Source organism: Oncorhynchus masou, chromosome 5 (genome assembly GCF_036934945.1).
Source record: "Oncorhynchus masou masou isolate Uvic2021 chromosome 5, UVic_Omas_1.1, whole genome shotgun sequence".
Taxonomy (NCBI): Eukaryota; Metazoa; Chordata; class Actinopteri; order Salmoniformes; family Salmonidae; genus Oncorhynchus; species Oncorhynchus masou.
Genome location: NC_088216.1, coordinates 44,568,515 through 44,584,554, shown reverse-complemented (window position 1 = coordinate 44,584,554; position 16,040 = coordinate 44,568,515). Strand labels below are relative to the sequence as shown.

The following is a 16,040-nucleotide window of genomic DNA, read 5'->3' as shown; positions in this document are numbered from 1 at the left end:
CTTCGTGAGGATGTTGCCTGTAATCCATGGCTTCTGGTTGGGATATGTATGTACAGTCACTGTGGGGAGGACATCGTCATGCACTTATTAATGAAGCCGGGGCTTCTGGTTGGGATATGTATGTACAGTCACTGTGGGGAGGACATCGTCATGCACTTATTAATGAAGCCGGTGACTAATGTGGTAAACTCCTCAATGTCATCAGATGAATCCTGGGACATATCCCAGTCTGTGCTAGCAAAACAGTCCTGTAGCTTAGCATCCGCTTCATCAGACCACTTCTGTATTGGTACTTCCGGTTTGAGTCTGCTTATAAATTGGAATCAGGAGGATAGATATGGTCAGATTTGCCAACTGGAGGGCGAGCTTTGTATGCGTTTCTGTGTGTGGAGTAAAGGTGATCTAGAGTTGTTTTTGTATCTAGTTGCACAGGTGACACGTTGGGAGAAATGTGTTAAAATGGATTTCAGTTTTCCTTCATTAACATCACCGGCCACTAATACACCTGGGAATCCCCCAACCCCACACCCAATGCTAATAGCTGCTAAACATTTTAAAATAGCTATTTTTACCTATTTGTCATCACATCCTCCATAACCTCTGGGGCAAAGTTTCAAAGTGTTTTATATTTACCTTGTTGGGTATCTTCTTAAACTACACTATTCAAGCAAACGTCATTTCCTCAATAGGCAAGTGATCGCAAGTCAGCGGCTGCTCTCGTCGGAGTTTACTATATATGGGCAAGGCAAGGCATACCGAGAGTGGCGTTTGCTTCCGTGTTTGTGCGATTAGCAGTCTAGACTAGCCGGTGGATCAGAGAGGTTTGGTGTTTCATTCATCCGGAGGAATTAATACAAAATCAGCGAACATGTCATATGAATTGAGTAAGTCGATTAACTTATTTTGCTTTTTGAAACAATATACAATAAAGGTGGGCCTTTAATCGCTTCCTCAGAATAAATTAAGTGCTTCACTGGAGAAGCAGCTAGCTAGCTTGCTACGTGGTAATTGCACAAACCTCGCCCAATTTGCATTTTCAATCACGTTTCTTGTCTTGAAAGCCGTCACACCGCTGCCAAGGTCCCTCTGTATAAATAGCTACGCATTCGTAATTTGAGGTGATTTTCCTCTTATTGGATGGAGCTTGAAAGTGAACCTACTCGGTTTTGAAATTGCCATACGAAATATGCAACGCAATATGACAATTCACAGAATGTGGGTCGTTGTGCGTGCTTTTAGCAAATATATTACAGTCGTGCGCATAGTTGACATTTTTACATTGATTAGCTAAAAGCAGAGGTAGATTTCGGCCTCTTTAGTTATTGTCTTTGTGTCAGACGGCTATTTACATATATATATGTGACTTGCCTAGTTAAATAATTGTAAAAAAAAATATATGTATTTCAATGACCTGGCATATTTACATGATACAAACTATAGTGTAATTCAGTTTATTAGTTGATTTTGAAGTACACTTTTGCTTTGTCTGTTTTTACTACCACTGTTATCGTTGTGTGGGTTATTTACCAACCACATAGGTCAATGCCTAGACTAACTTATGCCATGCCTATAATCAGAGCCATAATAATAACACACTTTTTTTGTGTCATTCACACAGAGCATGTATTTGCCAGCCTCCCGCAGATGGAACGAGGAGTCGCCAAAGTCCTAGGTGGCGATCCCAAAGGCAACAACTTCCTCTATACCAATGGAAAGAGCGTAATCATCAGGAACATTAATGTAATTATTTCAATCCAATCAATGTATCACCTGACACTGTTGACAGCTGATAATCTTAAACTCATAGGCCTATATCTGAGTGTGTTCATGGAGAGTAAAATATGTGATCTGGGCTTCCTGGTCAGATTTATTATAGGATATAACCTCTTTCCCCAGTCTATATTGCAGCTGTGTGCATTTAAAAAGTATTCCTGTGATGGCTGGTGTGGGTGTGAGACAACCTTTACTAATGTTAGAGTTCTGCTTCATCTCTGACAGAACCCTGCCATAGCTGATATCTACACTGAGCACCCTCATCAGGTTACTGTCGCCAAGTACGCCCCCAGTGGCTTCTACATTGCTTCTGGAGGTAGCTATGGGTTATCATGTCTTATCATGCTTCAGATGCCAAGAAACAGGAAAGCTTTTCCAATTCACTCGCATCGCTTCTGTCAATGGATTTGGCGTCTTCATTGTGAATGGTGAAAAGACCAACTATAGATGTCTTGCATGTACCTAGTCATCTCATGCGTGTTTATTCTGTGGAGATTATGTCATTTGCATAGAGCCAAATGGCCGGAGATCATTTTCATGGGAGTGATGCCTAATCTGCAACGTTCAAATGTAATGTTTTCTACAGATGTGTCTGGTAAGATCCGTATCTGGGACACTACCCAGAAGGAACACCTGCTGAAGTATGAGTACCAGCCTTTCGGAGGGAAAATCAAGGACATCGCATGGACTGAGGACAGCAAAAGGATTGCTTGTGTGGGAGAGGGACGTGAGAAGTGAGTCTATAGGGCCTAGTGCAGGACAGGGACATGGAGCCTGCACACTTGTCTTCCAAATAAGCTTACAGGTTTTGCTAACAGTGCAGTATGTACACATTGGCGAACAATGGTTGAAATGTCATTGACAATTGTATTAGGTCAGCAGTCATCAACACGTTACCTGGAGAGTTACAGGGTGTGCAGGCTTTTGTTCCACATCAGAATTAAAACACCTGATTTGAATTTGAGAACCTGAGTCAGGGTTGTGTTCAGTAGGCGTAAGACATTGTTTTGAAACAGATCCCAATAATAATGCTTATTTTAGGTTAAGGCGATAGTTTCTATTAAAATTTATAAAAATCCTTCAATGTTCTCTGAACACAACCTGGCATGTTGGTTCTTGGCTGGAACAAAAGCTTACCGCTCTTGAAACAGTTGTGGCCACCCCTGTTCTTAAAGTGAACATCCCAGTATCTGATAAATTCAATATTCCAGTATGTTACATATCATGTTAGATTTTTTTTTTTTGACCTCTCCTCCCCTCAGGACTGCATTTTGGGACATGAATACTTTTCTTCCCTAAAATGAAATTTTCTTATTGGATAATGGGAACTTCGCAATCACCCATGCGCTTGTGAATGACTTGTTTAGATTTGATTCTGGCTCTCTTGGTGAATGTTTTGTAATTTCCTGTCTCACTTTTATTTTTTATATATATTTGTTCTTCCTCCCAGGTTTGGGGCTGTGTTCCTGTGGGACACTGGCTCCTCTGTGGGAGAGATATCGGGCCACTCCAAAGTCATCAACAGCGTGGATATCAAGCAGACTCGCCCCTACCGTCTGATCTCTGGAAGCGATGACAATTGTGGAGCCTTCTTTGAGGGACCACCTTTCAAGTTCAAGTTCTCAATCACAGTGAGTGTGAGGTTCCCGAGGAAAATATTGGAACTGGTTCTCAATGTCCATCAGTGTGTGGTTGGGAGGGACTTGTCTATAGGTCTCTAACTGTTGTCCTGACTTGACTTTAGGCCGGATTCACTTGGGGGAATTCCGACCGGAGTTAAGCGCACGTAAATTGACCCGAATTTCCTTTTATGCACTTCTTTCCACGCATAGCTGATCGTTAACTTAAGCAAGGGAATAGCATGGTATTCACCCACTTTGTTTGTGGAATAGATCAAATAAAGGTGTGGCAGAGACTTAACTTAATTCCACCACCTTTACACACGAGGAAACCATGAATAAGCTCTAGTGAACCGACCTGTTCCAAGTGGAAGAAGCATCCCATCTACTTAATTTTTCCCCGATGAAAAAAATACCATCACTCTCCATGCACTGTAATTTACAACTTGATAAGAGCTAGGTAAAGGATTCATCTGTTTGGATAAGGGAGTTGTAAATATAAATTACACTTGTTTTACACTGATCAAATGTAACAATTTCAGAGATTTTACTGAGTCACAGTTCATATTAGGACATTTGCCTGCGCCTAATCTATGGATTTCACATGACTGGGAATACATATGCATTTGTTGTTCACGGATACCTTAATTCAAATGGTGTGACCATTTCCGTTGATCAGGCTGTTGGTGGCCTGTGGAATGTTGTCCCACTGCAGGCAATGGAAGAACTGGGACATGTTCAGCTTCCAGGAATTGTGTACAGATCCTTGCGACATGGGGCCGTGCATGATGCTGAAACATCAGGTGAAGGCGGCGGATGAATGGCACGACAATGGGCCTCAGGATCTCGTCACGGTATCACTTTGCATTAAAATTGATAAAATGCAATTGTTCGTTGTCTGTAGCTTATGCCTGCCCATACTCTAACACCGCCTCCACTCTGGGACACTCTGTTCACAACGTTGACATCAGCAAACTGCTCACCCACACAACGCCATACACACTGTCTGCCATCTGACTGGTACAGTTGAAACCAGGATTCATCTGCGACGAGCACACTTCTCCAATGTGCTGAAGTTGGTTCTGACATCGAACTGCAGTCAAGACCCTGATGCGCTTCCCCGAGATTGTTTATGGCAGTTTGTGCAGGTGAAAAAGCTGGATGTGGAGGTCCTGGGCTGGTGTGGTTACATGTGGTCTGCGATTGTGAGCCCTGTTTGACATGCTACCAAATTTTATGTAAATTATGTTTGAGAAGGCTTATGGTAGTGAAATAAACATTCAGTTCTCTAGCAACAGCTCTGGTGGACATTCCTGCAGTCAGCATGTCACAAAGGTCTCAAATTGACATTTTGTGAGAACTGCACATTTTAGAGTGGCCTTTTATTGTCCCCAGTACAAGGTGCACCTGTGTAATGATCATGCTTCTTGAAATGCCACACCTGTGGATGTACATTTCCTAAGTCTGTATTGGCCCCTTGGTGTTTGTCCTATGGCCGGGTTACCCCTGTTGTGAATACTTGGATACATTTGTTGGCCATGGAAGGCATCAAGTCTACTTTGGTTTCTTGTAAAAGAGAGGAGATATACTTTGGTAACTTTGTTTGTCGTGCTAATCTTCTGCTGGAATTAGTCTGGTCAAATGTTTTTATTTCTGATGTCTATAGGGTTCCAGAACAAATGAAAAGCCTTCTCCATTTGTCGTGTACATATAGAGATGTGGTCAAGGGGAAGTACTCTGGTCTTGGGCCTGTGTGTTTATTTTCTTAGCTACTTTTTTGAGTGGTTCTCAGTTTGTTCCACTCTTTGCTTTCACAGCATGTTTTTATTTTTTTGTTTGTCCATTCACATGTTACATAGTCCACAACCCCCTTTAAAATCTGTATGTTTGTGAATGGCATTTCTACATTCTACAGGGAAGTACAGTCTACTACCAACTTATTCAGTAAAAACATTTTTGTGCAGTATGCCTATCAAACACTACCGGTCTTGGCGCAGTCATTGTTTAGCAATTTAAAAAAAAAAATATATATTTTTTTTGCATTTTCCCCAACTGCCCTTTAGCAAGAAAGCTGTCTGTTTGGACTTGGCTTTGCAACAGGCTACCACCAATCACTGTTTGTCTTGGACCACGTCCATATTCATTCAGTTCTTACACATCCCAATTTGAGTGCCGTAGGGTAGCTTGGCAACAAATCTGGGGAGAGGGGAGATGACCCTAATAAAATAAATGCTTTTGTTTATTTTGGGAAGAGCTAAGTGTCGTGCTTTAGCTTAGAGTATGTATTCAGAAATCATGGCAAGCCTTGCAATGAGCTGAACATTAAACAAACACACTCACTGTTCATATGTCTGTTTACCCCACCATGCTGTAAATATTCTTTAAGCAATGTCCGCACATCACTTCTGCTGTAGATGGTAATGCTGAACGCTATACCATTTCCTCTGTTAGTTAGGACTCTAAGGGATACCCCTTTTCAGTGATCTAAAAATAGGCCTTGGATGTGGTTTCAATAGTCAAATTGGACAAGATAATGTGTTGTCAGAATGTTGCGTCTGTCTGTGTAAATGTTTCTCAAACCTGATTCGTCTAACCAGCATGCACTCCGAGATGGAGGCATCTTAAGAGCATTGTGTTTTAGTTAAAGTGCTTTGGCAATTCCCGATTGCTGAAAACATTTGTATTTGGAAATGTTCATGCCATTCTGAGTTCCATGACAAGATGCATGAGACTTGTGTGATCTAGCAGATGGTGTCATTGCAGGTTGAAAAGAGAGCCTTATGAAATGAAACAGAGATTTCTTTGTATTTCCCCTAAGGGTCTCCAGAAGTAGGTTGTCCCTTCTGTGTGTGTGTGTGTACATATTCTCTTTTAAAAGAGAAGGGGGTGGCTGTTCCTGAAAGCTGGTTCCAATGAGTAAGCTGCTTCAAATAACTTCAATATTTTCAAGAAATAGACTTAAACTTGACAAGGTATAATTGACTTGGCGACAACAACCAACATGCAAATGTAGCCCTCTTAATTCAACCAGAAAATCCAGAGTTATATTTTACTTTTTATCAAAGTTAGCTGCCTTAATTTATAATCCTGCTTTTTGGAATGGCCTGAAGTGTCTAACAATCTCTGCTTCTCCCGCTCTACCTCATCCTAGGACCACAGCAGGTTTGTCAATTGCGTGCGTTTCTCTCCAGACGGGAACCGGTTTTGTACGGCTGGCGCCGACGGTCAGGTGAGTACGTGAACTGCTCCAGGGTCAGGTACCCAGCATCACTAAGGTTGTCTCAAAACCCACAACTGATGCTAGAGCATTGACAGCCTGTCTTAATTGTTAGAGAAACAGGTTTTGTTATGCCTAATATAGGAACTGAATAACGTATTGTCATTGGAGTATTTTGTAAATTAGAATCGATTTTTATGAACACTTCTACATTCATATGGATGCTACCAAGATTCTGGACGATAATGATGAGTGGGGAAGTTAGAGGCACCAAGATCTTAACCCCCCCCCCCCACCCCATTTGTCTTTTTTGTTTGTTTTTTGTTATATAACCGCCCCCGTTATTGGTGATGGTAAAAGATAAGCATGTTTTGTTGTAGCCTCTAAATTTCTCACTCATGATTATTCTTAGGATAATGATTAAGCCATGTTAATAAACATCTTATCTACTCACTTAGAAATCAAATTACTCCAGTCACCATTCAGATACAATTTGGCAAAACAAACCGTAAATGCAGCAGAGTTTAGAGTCAAAAGCTCGATGCCGTAATTGCATGCAAGGAAAAGGGGACCAAATACTAAACTATTGATTACTTTATACATGAAGTGAATTTGTCCAAAATACTTAGGACTTCTTCAAATGGGGGGGGGGGAGACTAGATGCATAAAGTGCTCTCATTTCTAAATGCTACAACAGATTTATGGAAACATCAAATAAAAGGTGACCTTCTGTACTCTCGCCTCATGAATCATTTGATCTCATTCCAAAGTTCTGGAGTATAGATCCCCATAAAATGTAGCTTCACTGTCCAAGTACATATGATGTTGAGTGTAGTTCTAGTTTGTTGGAGGGGAGTAAGAGTACAGTAGGAAACAGCTGTAAATTAGCACATTTTGTCATATACATTTCAGTGAAGCCACAATTGCTGACTGTATGCAGTAGCAATCACGTGTTTCTTCCTGATGGTGAATGAAGTAATTTTACCGTACGTTGCTGGTTCTTACTCGTTACTGTTTTCCTAGATCTTCCTGTACGACGGAAAGACTGGTGAGAAGATTTGCGCTCTGGGCGGAGCCAAGGCCCACGAGGGAGGAGTCTATGCCGTAAGTACCTCGCAGGCTTCCGTATCGTTTTTATTTTCCACGTCAACGTTCAACTCTGACTTGTTGTTTGAAACGTGTCGTCATTGGGTTTTTACTTTAGCCTGCTGAGAATGGAAACTTGTATATTTTTCCCCCCCTTCAGCATAGCTTGTCAGGCTCCAATGATGAGGGGGGTGAACACCCAGTCCAGATTAAAGTGGCAATGTCGTCTTCCAGAGGGGCTTGAATGTAAACAAGCTAAAGGGATGCTTTCCTTTTCAAATTAGTAGTGCAATCTATTCCTGTGAAAAGACCTACTTAATTTCATTTCCCACTAAGAAATTATTTAATCTTGTATACCCCAACGATGCTTGTTTTTTTCTTCTCATGAATGTTTTTGATTGACCCTTGTTATTTTAACAGGGTAGACATTGAGACATTTACACATTTGCCCTATATATACAACAGAAATATTGACATTCTACCCCCCCATAAAGTATGTATGTGTGTGTGTGTGTGTGAGCACACATATGTGTATATATATATATGTATGTATATGTGTGTGAGCACATCAAGATGAAATGTATTTACATTTTGTTCCAGCTATACAGTGCATCACAACTAAAAGCAGCTTTACCTAGCTCTGGAGACCGTAGAAACCTCGAGTTAACCAATCCTGTGAATGGGTTATGCAACTCGGGTGTGTCTGTACTTCAACAGCAGTGTTAGATAAGATGAAGTTCATGAAGTAGGGCCTTGTGAGCAGAAGGGACCTATAATGTAGAGATCTACGTGTCTAGCGAAGTCCAGCCAACCTTTTTGTTGCAGGATGACACAGTGTGTCAACTGTCACCGGTAACAAAACGAAGGGCACTATGGTAGTAGCTGCTGTTGCTTTGATAAATATCACATAATCAAGAACAGATGAGGTTGACTGAATAACCTGCTTCCAACTTCAAACAACCAAATAATTATCCAAATACCTGAGTACCGGTATGTATATGCGGGAACACGTTAATGTGGAGAACCATCTGAGTGAACATGTAGTTCATCTGAAACCTTACGAGAGTTTAAAAACATATCTTTCATTTTGCCTGTATTAAGCACAACTTTTAAATCAGCAAGGGATTCCTTCATAGCTATAAAATCTGATCAGTTTTTTATATAAATAGTGACGCTCAACCCCTTTTTGTACTTAAATTCAGATTTAACTACATCAATCATGAATGAAAAGTCAGAACTCGGGCCTATCGAGGACAACTCATCCAATAAAATAGCATGATCAACAGTATCAAGCTTTTGACAGGTCCACAAACAAAGCAGCGTATTTAGTTTGTCTAAAGCATTGACAAGCTCATTTAACTACAGTGGTTGCTGAAATGGTGCTATGCCCAGGCCTAAACCCTGATTTGGTTTATATTCAAAATACATTTGTCAGATTTTAAATCGCAAAGTTGTAAATTTACCAAGAATCTTAGACAAGGAAGCCTTGAAATGGAGCAACAATGAAGATCACTACTCTCCCTGCCCTTATGGAGTGGCACAAGCTAATTTCCATACTTTTTTGAGTATTTCCTGTTCACAATGTTAAATAAAGAATGTGTGTTATTGAGCCAACAATGATGGGCACTGCACACTTAAACAGACCAGGATCAAATTTGTCGGCCCCTGTGGGTTTCTCATCTATTGCTAGGACTTATTTTTCTGTAAATAGTCTAAGCTTACTTTAAACAGTCCCCTATCAGCATCCAGACCAATATTCACAATGATGGGCTTAAGTTCTTTCAAAGAGAGCCCTCTGAAATAAAATTGTGTTTTTTAATGCATCAATGATGGCTTTTTTTTCTATAATGAGGCCAGCGTCGGAATTATTTTGTTTTGGCGGAGGAAGTAGAACCCTTTAGAGATTTGACAGTTTTCCAAATTTGCATTTTTTTATTTTTATTTAGCCAGGTTCCCATTACAATCCGAAGGAGCGGTTACATAATAATCAGGTTTAGCCTTTCTGATTTGTCTTACACAATGATTCCTCAGTTGCTTAAAAGCTTGCCAGCCTAAGCCTGTGTTCCTGGCCTTGACCCAAGCATCATATCTTGGTAGATAAGATCAGTAATTATGTTTATTTGTCACTGGCACAGTCACTTAAAACACATGAAATTCTATACATATTTGTGGATTAATTTACTTCTACGCCATGCCTCCTTTTGCATTTGATAAAGTTTTTGAGCAAGGAAAATTGTCATGCTTCTACCACAAGAGAAACTGTAGCTGAACAGGTTTCTGCTGAAAGCACTGTGATAAACGACAGTGATTCGACGCTTCCAATCTGTGACCCTGTGTCCACTCCTTGTCTCTGTTCTCCTCCAGGTGAGCTGGAGCCCCGACAGCTCCCAGCTCATCTCTGCCTCGGGCGACAAGACGGTGAAGCTTTGGGACGTAGGCACCAGCACGGCCCTCACCACCTTCAACATGGGCGCCGACGTCATGGACCAGCAGCTGGGCTGCCTGTGGCAGAAAGACCACCTGCTCAGCGTCTCCCTGTCTGGCTACATCAACTACCTGGACAAGAGCAACCCCGACCGGCCGCTCCGCACCATCAAGGTCAACCCAACGCTTTCTTTAACACTACACAATTTTCAGAATGTTATATGTTCATAGTGTGAAAGCAGCTTAAAGAAGTTGGGGATCCAGAGTCGGGGCTGGAGGGGTTGTTAAGATTAGGGTTTTCTTTTGAACTGTTTAGACACAACTGGCAGGCTTTATCTCCTAATTTTGGACGGACCGCACAGAAACTGTTCCTAGCAGATTTATTTACATGATAAGCACTCTATGAACATAGTCTGTTTCCCGATCACAAAATCATCCTTTAAAAAAACTGATTCTCATGCCACTTGTTGCTCACCACATGCACGTAGCTCAGTGACAGGACAGGAAATGGCATACAAGTGGTTCTCGGCAGTCACCAAAATTCAATAGTTCATTTGACAGTTTTTCTGGAGAACGCTAAAAGTTGCTCATTGATTTGAAGTGCTGACATTGTGCCCGAACTGAAAATGTCACAACTGATGGTTTTGAGTCCAACTGAATGAATGTTCTTCTCCACTAATCATTTGATGACTGGGTGCTAAACGATACGTCTTCCTTTATCATGTGCCTTACAGGGTCACAGCAAATCCATTCAGTCCTTGACGGTTCACAAAAGCGGGGGGCGTTCTTACATCTACTCGGGCAGCCATGACGGGCACATCAATATCCTTTCACTGGGAGGAGGGCCTGCTGTGTCAACACTGAGGCCTATTAACGATGAGCGGCGCTTTCCGCTGAGTCCATTTCCCCTGAGTGAATGGGAATTCATATAATGGGGTCTGATTGGCATTTGGAACATGAGGCTAATAAATACCCTGAAGTTCGAATAGTCAATGCCTTGTGTATGCAGAATCCAACAGCATGATTGGCACTTATGAAGACTCACATAAAATCTAATAGCCATTTCTGCATATGTCCCATAGCTGCAGCTGACGTCATCGTCTCGGGTAGATTAGCAGGAGGCCCACACCGCTGTTATGGTTTTATGGTCCCTTGTGTTTAAGTTAAGCCCATGGGACCTGCTCCACTGCCCTCTCTTGGTCTGTCAGATGATCCTTAACTGTGGCCTCCACATTACTGGGACGCGGAGACCGGGGAGAACAACGACTTCTCAGGGAAGGGCCACAGCAACCTGGTCACCAAGATGGCTGTGGACGATGCTGACCAGCTGGTGACCTGCAGCATGGACGACACGGTTCGCTTCACCAGCGTGACCAAGAAAGAGTACAGGTGGGTCCAGACGCGATCGGCTTTAAGGTGGATCACCAGAAGTGCACTTAGCATAGTGTGATTTTGGAACTTATCCTTTATATGAGAGGGGGATACATTTCACTGAACTCTTGAACCGCTTCCTATGGAATATTTTTATGTTGTGTTATCTGTAGTTAGGGTAGCTTTGTCATGTTCACTTATTCTCATTGGGCAAGCGCCAGTAGTTTTGATGTCTATACATTATGTTCATTTATAAACCCGGAGCAACATCCTATATTTGACACGTCCTTTGATACACGTTTTATTAAGAGGGAAAAGTACACGTTAATGGGGATCTATTGACATCAGACATAGCTTTTTCACCCAGAGGACATAAAGGTCCATGTTTAATGGTAAAAAGGATTCAATGGTACTTTGTTGTTTTTGGCAGTGCTTCTAACCTGGTAAAGATGGACGTCCAACCTAAACATGTGTCAGTAGCAGCAGGGGGGCTCGCTTTGGCTGTGTGCATCGGACAGGTAACCCAAGTCAACTCCTGACGTGTGCCCACTCATGTCATGCAGGCATCATAGTTGGGGGGTCTAAATAAAAACAATATTGACTCAGAATGAGGCTGTTTGTCTGTGCAAGTTAATGTTGACTGTGTGTGATGGTCCTCAGGTGGTGTTTTTGAAAGACAAGAAGAAGGTGTTCACGCTGGACAGTCTGGACTACGAGCCGGAAGCAGGAGCAATCCACCCAGGGGGCAGCACTGCGGCAGTGGGCGGGGCAGTAAGTCTCCCTATAGCAACTTCATTTGAACTGGAACTATTATATTGTGGTGTTGGCTCAGAAAAAATGGAATTCCAAGATCTATTGGACGATGTCTTGTCATATTTTGTCAAGCAGTATGTTGTGTTTACACTTGCATCAGGGGCACAATTAATCATTGCTATGAAACACTTCAGAATGTACTTAACTGCACACTAAAGTTATTTCTTTTCTGGGTCAGATCAAACTACTATATATTTCTCCCCTTGTCATTGGCATTTCTCATTGCCACCTCTCGCTCTCCTCCTGGCAGGATGGAAAGGTCCGCTTGTATTCTGTCCAAGGCAACACTCTGAAGGACGAGGGGAAGAGTGTGGAGGCCAAGGGGCCAGTCACAGACATGGCCTACTCCAAAGATGGCGCCTACCTGGCTGTCACTGACGAGAAGAAGGTCGTCACAGTCTTCACAGTGGCAGACAATTACTCGGTACGCAGCTTCTCATATCCCTCTAAAGCAAAAATAAGCCTCATTAATGCGTTCCTCTGTACTCGCTGTCCTGAATGCTAGACTTATAAACGTGTTTACAAGAAATATATTCCTAAAGCCCAATGAACAGAGAATGCCATTTGGGTTTATGAATATCAATCAGTCGTGTGAGGTAGACTTTTTATTTTCCATGGTGGATTCTGCATCCATTTCTGTTTATCCCCCTTCAACAGGTCAAAAATGACTTTTATGGACACCATGCAAAAGTGGTCACCCTGGCCTGGTCTCCCGACAATGAGCACTTTGCCAGTGGTGGGATGGACATGATGGTCTATGTTTGGACAGTGAATGACGCAGACAAGAGACTGAAGATCCCAGGTGAGGGCCAAAATAGTATTCAGTTAGCAGAGGTATACACACAAAGTATTGATTTAACTCCCGGTTGGGCTGCCCCTGTCTAACCGTATCCAGATATTTCACACCAGCACTATGGAAACTGAAGGTTTGAATGGATACTGTCACCACCACCTCCTCCTTTCTGTATAGCAAACATTTAGAGCAGGTAGCTAAATATGTTTTTGTGCAGGTACTTAGCTTTTTGTCTGAACAACAAAAGCTAAAAAAAAAAATACACTTTTCAGTGCCTCTGACAAATGACAAAGCATCTTAGATTTTTATTACCATTGCTGATGGATCTTGCAGAATTTCTCAAATGTCCCCAAAATGAATTATATTCCCCACCAGTGGATGGCAGTCAGCATTATTCCTTCCTGTCTTCTGCAGGAAGACATTCAAAATGCTCACACTTTTCAGTGGAAACCTAAACACTCTACTTTTTAGCAGTAACACGTACTGTATATGCACTCCCAATTCTAAAATGTTAGTTTTGACATCTCTTGATAACTAGTCATTTACCCCGTTATGTCTTTTGTTGTCTGTCACTGTGAAATGACTGTTCTCCCATCCCTTTCCAGATGCCCACAGGTTGCACCATGTCAGTGGCCTGGCCTGGATAGATGAGCACACTCTAGTGACCACCTCCCATGACGCCAGCGTCAAGCAGTGGACTCTTAAATTCTGATCGTCACAAGACTGGATCATTAGGGACGACTGTAGACCACTCTTTCCCTTTTACTTTCTGTATCTAATTGATGGTCTCTTGTCAGCCATCCCTGAAATAGTCAGTGTGTCATTGTAGGGAAAAGCTCATATTTAAAACAAAGTCCCACCGCTGTTTTAGTCTTTGAAGCTTTTAAATGATTCACTAATCCACGAACAAAGAAAAGGACCCAAATAAGCAGCACTTGATCTCTTGAGCTTTTCTGATCAAGAGAACCAATTTTAAGATCGACATTCCAGAGGCAACAGCCTTATCTCAGTTAACTGAAATGCCTGTCTGTGGTTGGAGGGTCATTTCATCTCAACTCAGGGAATTAAATGAAATTCAATTCATGAATTGATTAAAGTCCTTATTGAAAATAATGGAGGTATATTTTGGTTACAATCCTGAATGGCGTTGAGAATGAATGGCCCTCCGACTGTGCTTGCCTGTTAGTTTATGTTACCATTTGTATGGGGGTGGGTATTTAGTTCTCGTTTTTTCTTTGACTCCATAATTTGTTATTCACAATAATGTGAATAATAATTTGTAATTCACAATTTCTAGTTGGAACAAATGTGGTTGGTATAGCAATAATAGGAACTTTAAACAAAAAAGAAATGAATCATGTATTCAAAGAAGCTCCTGCACTGTTGCCGTGTGTTTGTTTTGCCTCACGATGCTCCCATGTCTCACTTATTTTTATTTTTTGGATGCTTCCACCTTTTTTCTAAGGGTGGATATGATTCATAATATTAATGACAAAAATAAATTTGTATGCATTTCTAGCAACTCATGTCCATTTCGTGCTACTCATGCTTAATGCGAACTGTGCTTGTTAACATCTCATTACCAGGAGGGTAATGGGTACCAGTTACTGGGTTAATCAAGGGTCGACGAAGCTGAACATTTGCTTTATGATGATTGGAGAATACATGTGCGTAGGGCTACAGGACTTCCCAAATCAAACTCCTAGTGGTCAGTAACTTTTCAGGAATAGTGGAATAACAAATCTCAGGTGATAGACATTTGACTTCAACTCACACTTTGCTGGTAGTTCCTTAAGATATAAAGCAACTATTTAAAAATTATTCTAATTGCACAGGACCCTTAATTTTTTTTTTTTTGGGGGGGGGGGGGCACCTCTACTATAAATATTTTAGACTTTGGTTATGCACCAGATCGTGCAATTAAATTATTTTTTTTACTAATTGAATCATTGAACGACAGTGACAAACTTTGTTATAACCCAATTAACTCCCCATCTGATTTGTGTTGTCTTTAATCGTGTGAAGAAAGGTACATATTTCAATCAATGTAACCTTTTGGAAACTGCACAATGCATTCAACTGCAATGTGTCTCACATTTAACTGAATCAGAGTTGCGAGGGGCTGCCTTAATCAGCATCTGGGGAGCAGTTGTTTGGGGTTAACTGCCTTGCTCAAGGGCGGAACAGCAGATTTCTCCACCTTGCCGGCTCGGGATTTGAATGGTGACCTTTCGGTTACTGGGCCAACGCTCTTAACCACTATGCTTCCTGTTGCCCGGATCACAGGGTAAATGTATGTATGTATGCCTTGCTAAAAAATTGCGCATTCATTCATTACTTGTTTACTCTCTTGATGCCTCCATGCTGATGTTGTCAGAGCTAAGTGCTGAATATGTCTTCTGGTGGGGTGGCAAAGCCTAATGATAAACACACCAAATTTGGCACATACAGTAAAATGTTTTTACACCTAACCATTCAAGGCTTTTTATTTTTACTATTTTCTACATTGTCATTGCATAGTTTGTCTTCATTATTATTCTACAAACTATGGAGTCGCGTACTAACCAAGTGTTAAACAAATCAAAATATATTTTAGATTCTTCAAAGTAGCCATCTTTTGCCTTGACTGCCAAGAGTGTGCAAAGCTTTCTCTCAAACAGCTTCACCTGGAATGCTTTTCAAACAGTCTTGAAGGAGTTCCCACATGCTGAGCACTTGTTGGGTACTTTTCCTTCCCTTTGCTGTCCAACTCATCCCAAACCATCTCAATTGGGTTGAGGTTGGGTGATTGTGGAGGCCAGGTCATCTGATGCAACACTCCATCACTGTCCTTGGTCATATAGCCCTTAGACAGCCTAGAGGTGTGTTGGATCATTGTCCGATTGAAAAACAAATGATAGTCTCACTAAGCCAATACCAGATGGGATGGCGTATCACTGCAGAA

The 16,040-nt window shown here is 41.6% G+C and overlaps 1 protein-coding gene across 1 annotated transcript; it reads left to right on the top strand.

Annotated features, from left to right (window-relative positions):
* The first annotated feature begins 748 nt into the window (after positions 1–748).
* Positions 749–14,618, top strand: LOC135539637 (WD repeat-containing protein 1-like). The gene is made up of 15 exons (XM_064965637.1): positions 749–884; positions 1,619–1,740; positions 1,999–2,089; positions 2,360–2,507; positions 3,224–3,404; positions 6,544–6,621; positions 7,633–7,713; positions 10,060–10,293; positions 10,854–10,943; positions 11,354–11,508; positions 11,921–12,008; positions 12,151–12,261; positions 12,554–12,727; positions 12,961–13,105; positions 13,702–14,618. The coding sequence occupies exons 1-15, from the start codon at positions 869–871 to the stop codon at positions 13,806–13,808; spliced, it is 1,821 nt and encodes a 606-aa protein (XP_064821709.1). The 5' UTR covers positions 749–868; the 3' UTR covers positions 13,809–14,618.
* Positions 14,619–16,040: the final 1,422 nt, after the last annotated feature.

What these genes read in the sequence shown, in the direction of transcription:
- LOC135539637 (XM_064965637.1), top strand. An exon ending in GCCATGACGGGCACATCAAT is followed by an intron (nt 10,944 to 11,353) that starts ATCCTTTCACTG and finishes TGGCCTCCACAT; the next exon opens with TACTGGGACGCGGAGACCGG. An exon ending in TGGCTGTGTGCATCGGACAG is followed by an intron (nt 12,009 to 12,150) that starts GTAACCCAAGTC and finishes GATGGTCCTCAG; the next exon opens with GTGGTGTTTTTGAAAGACAA.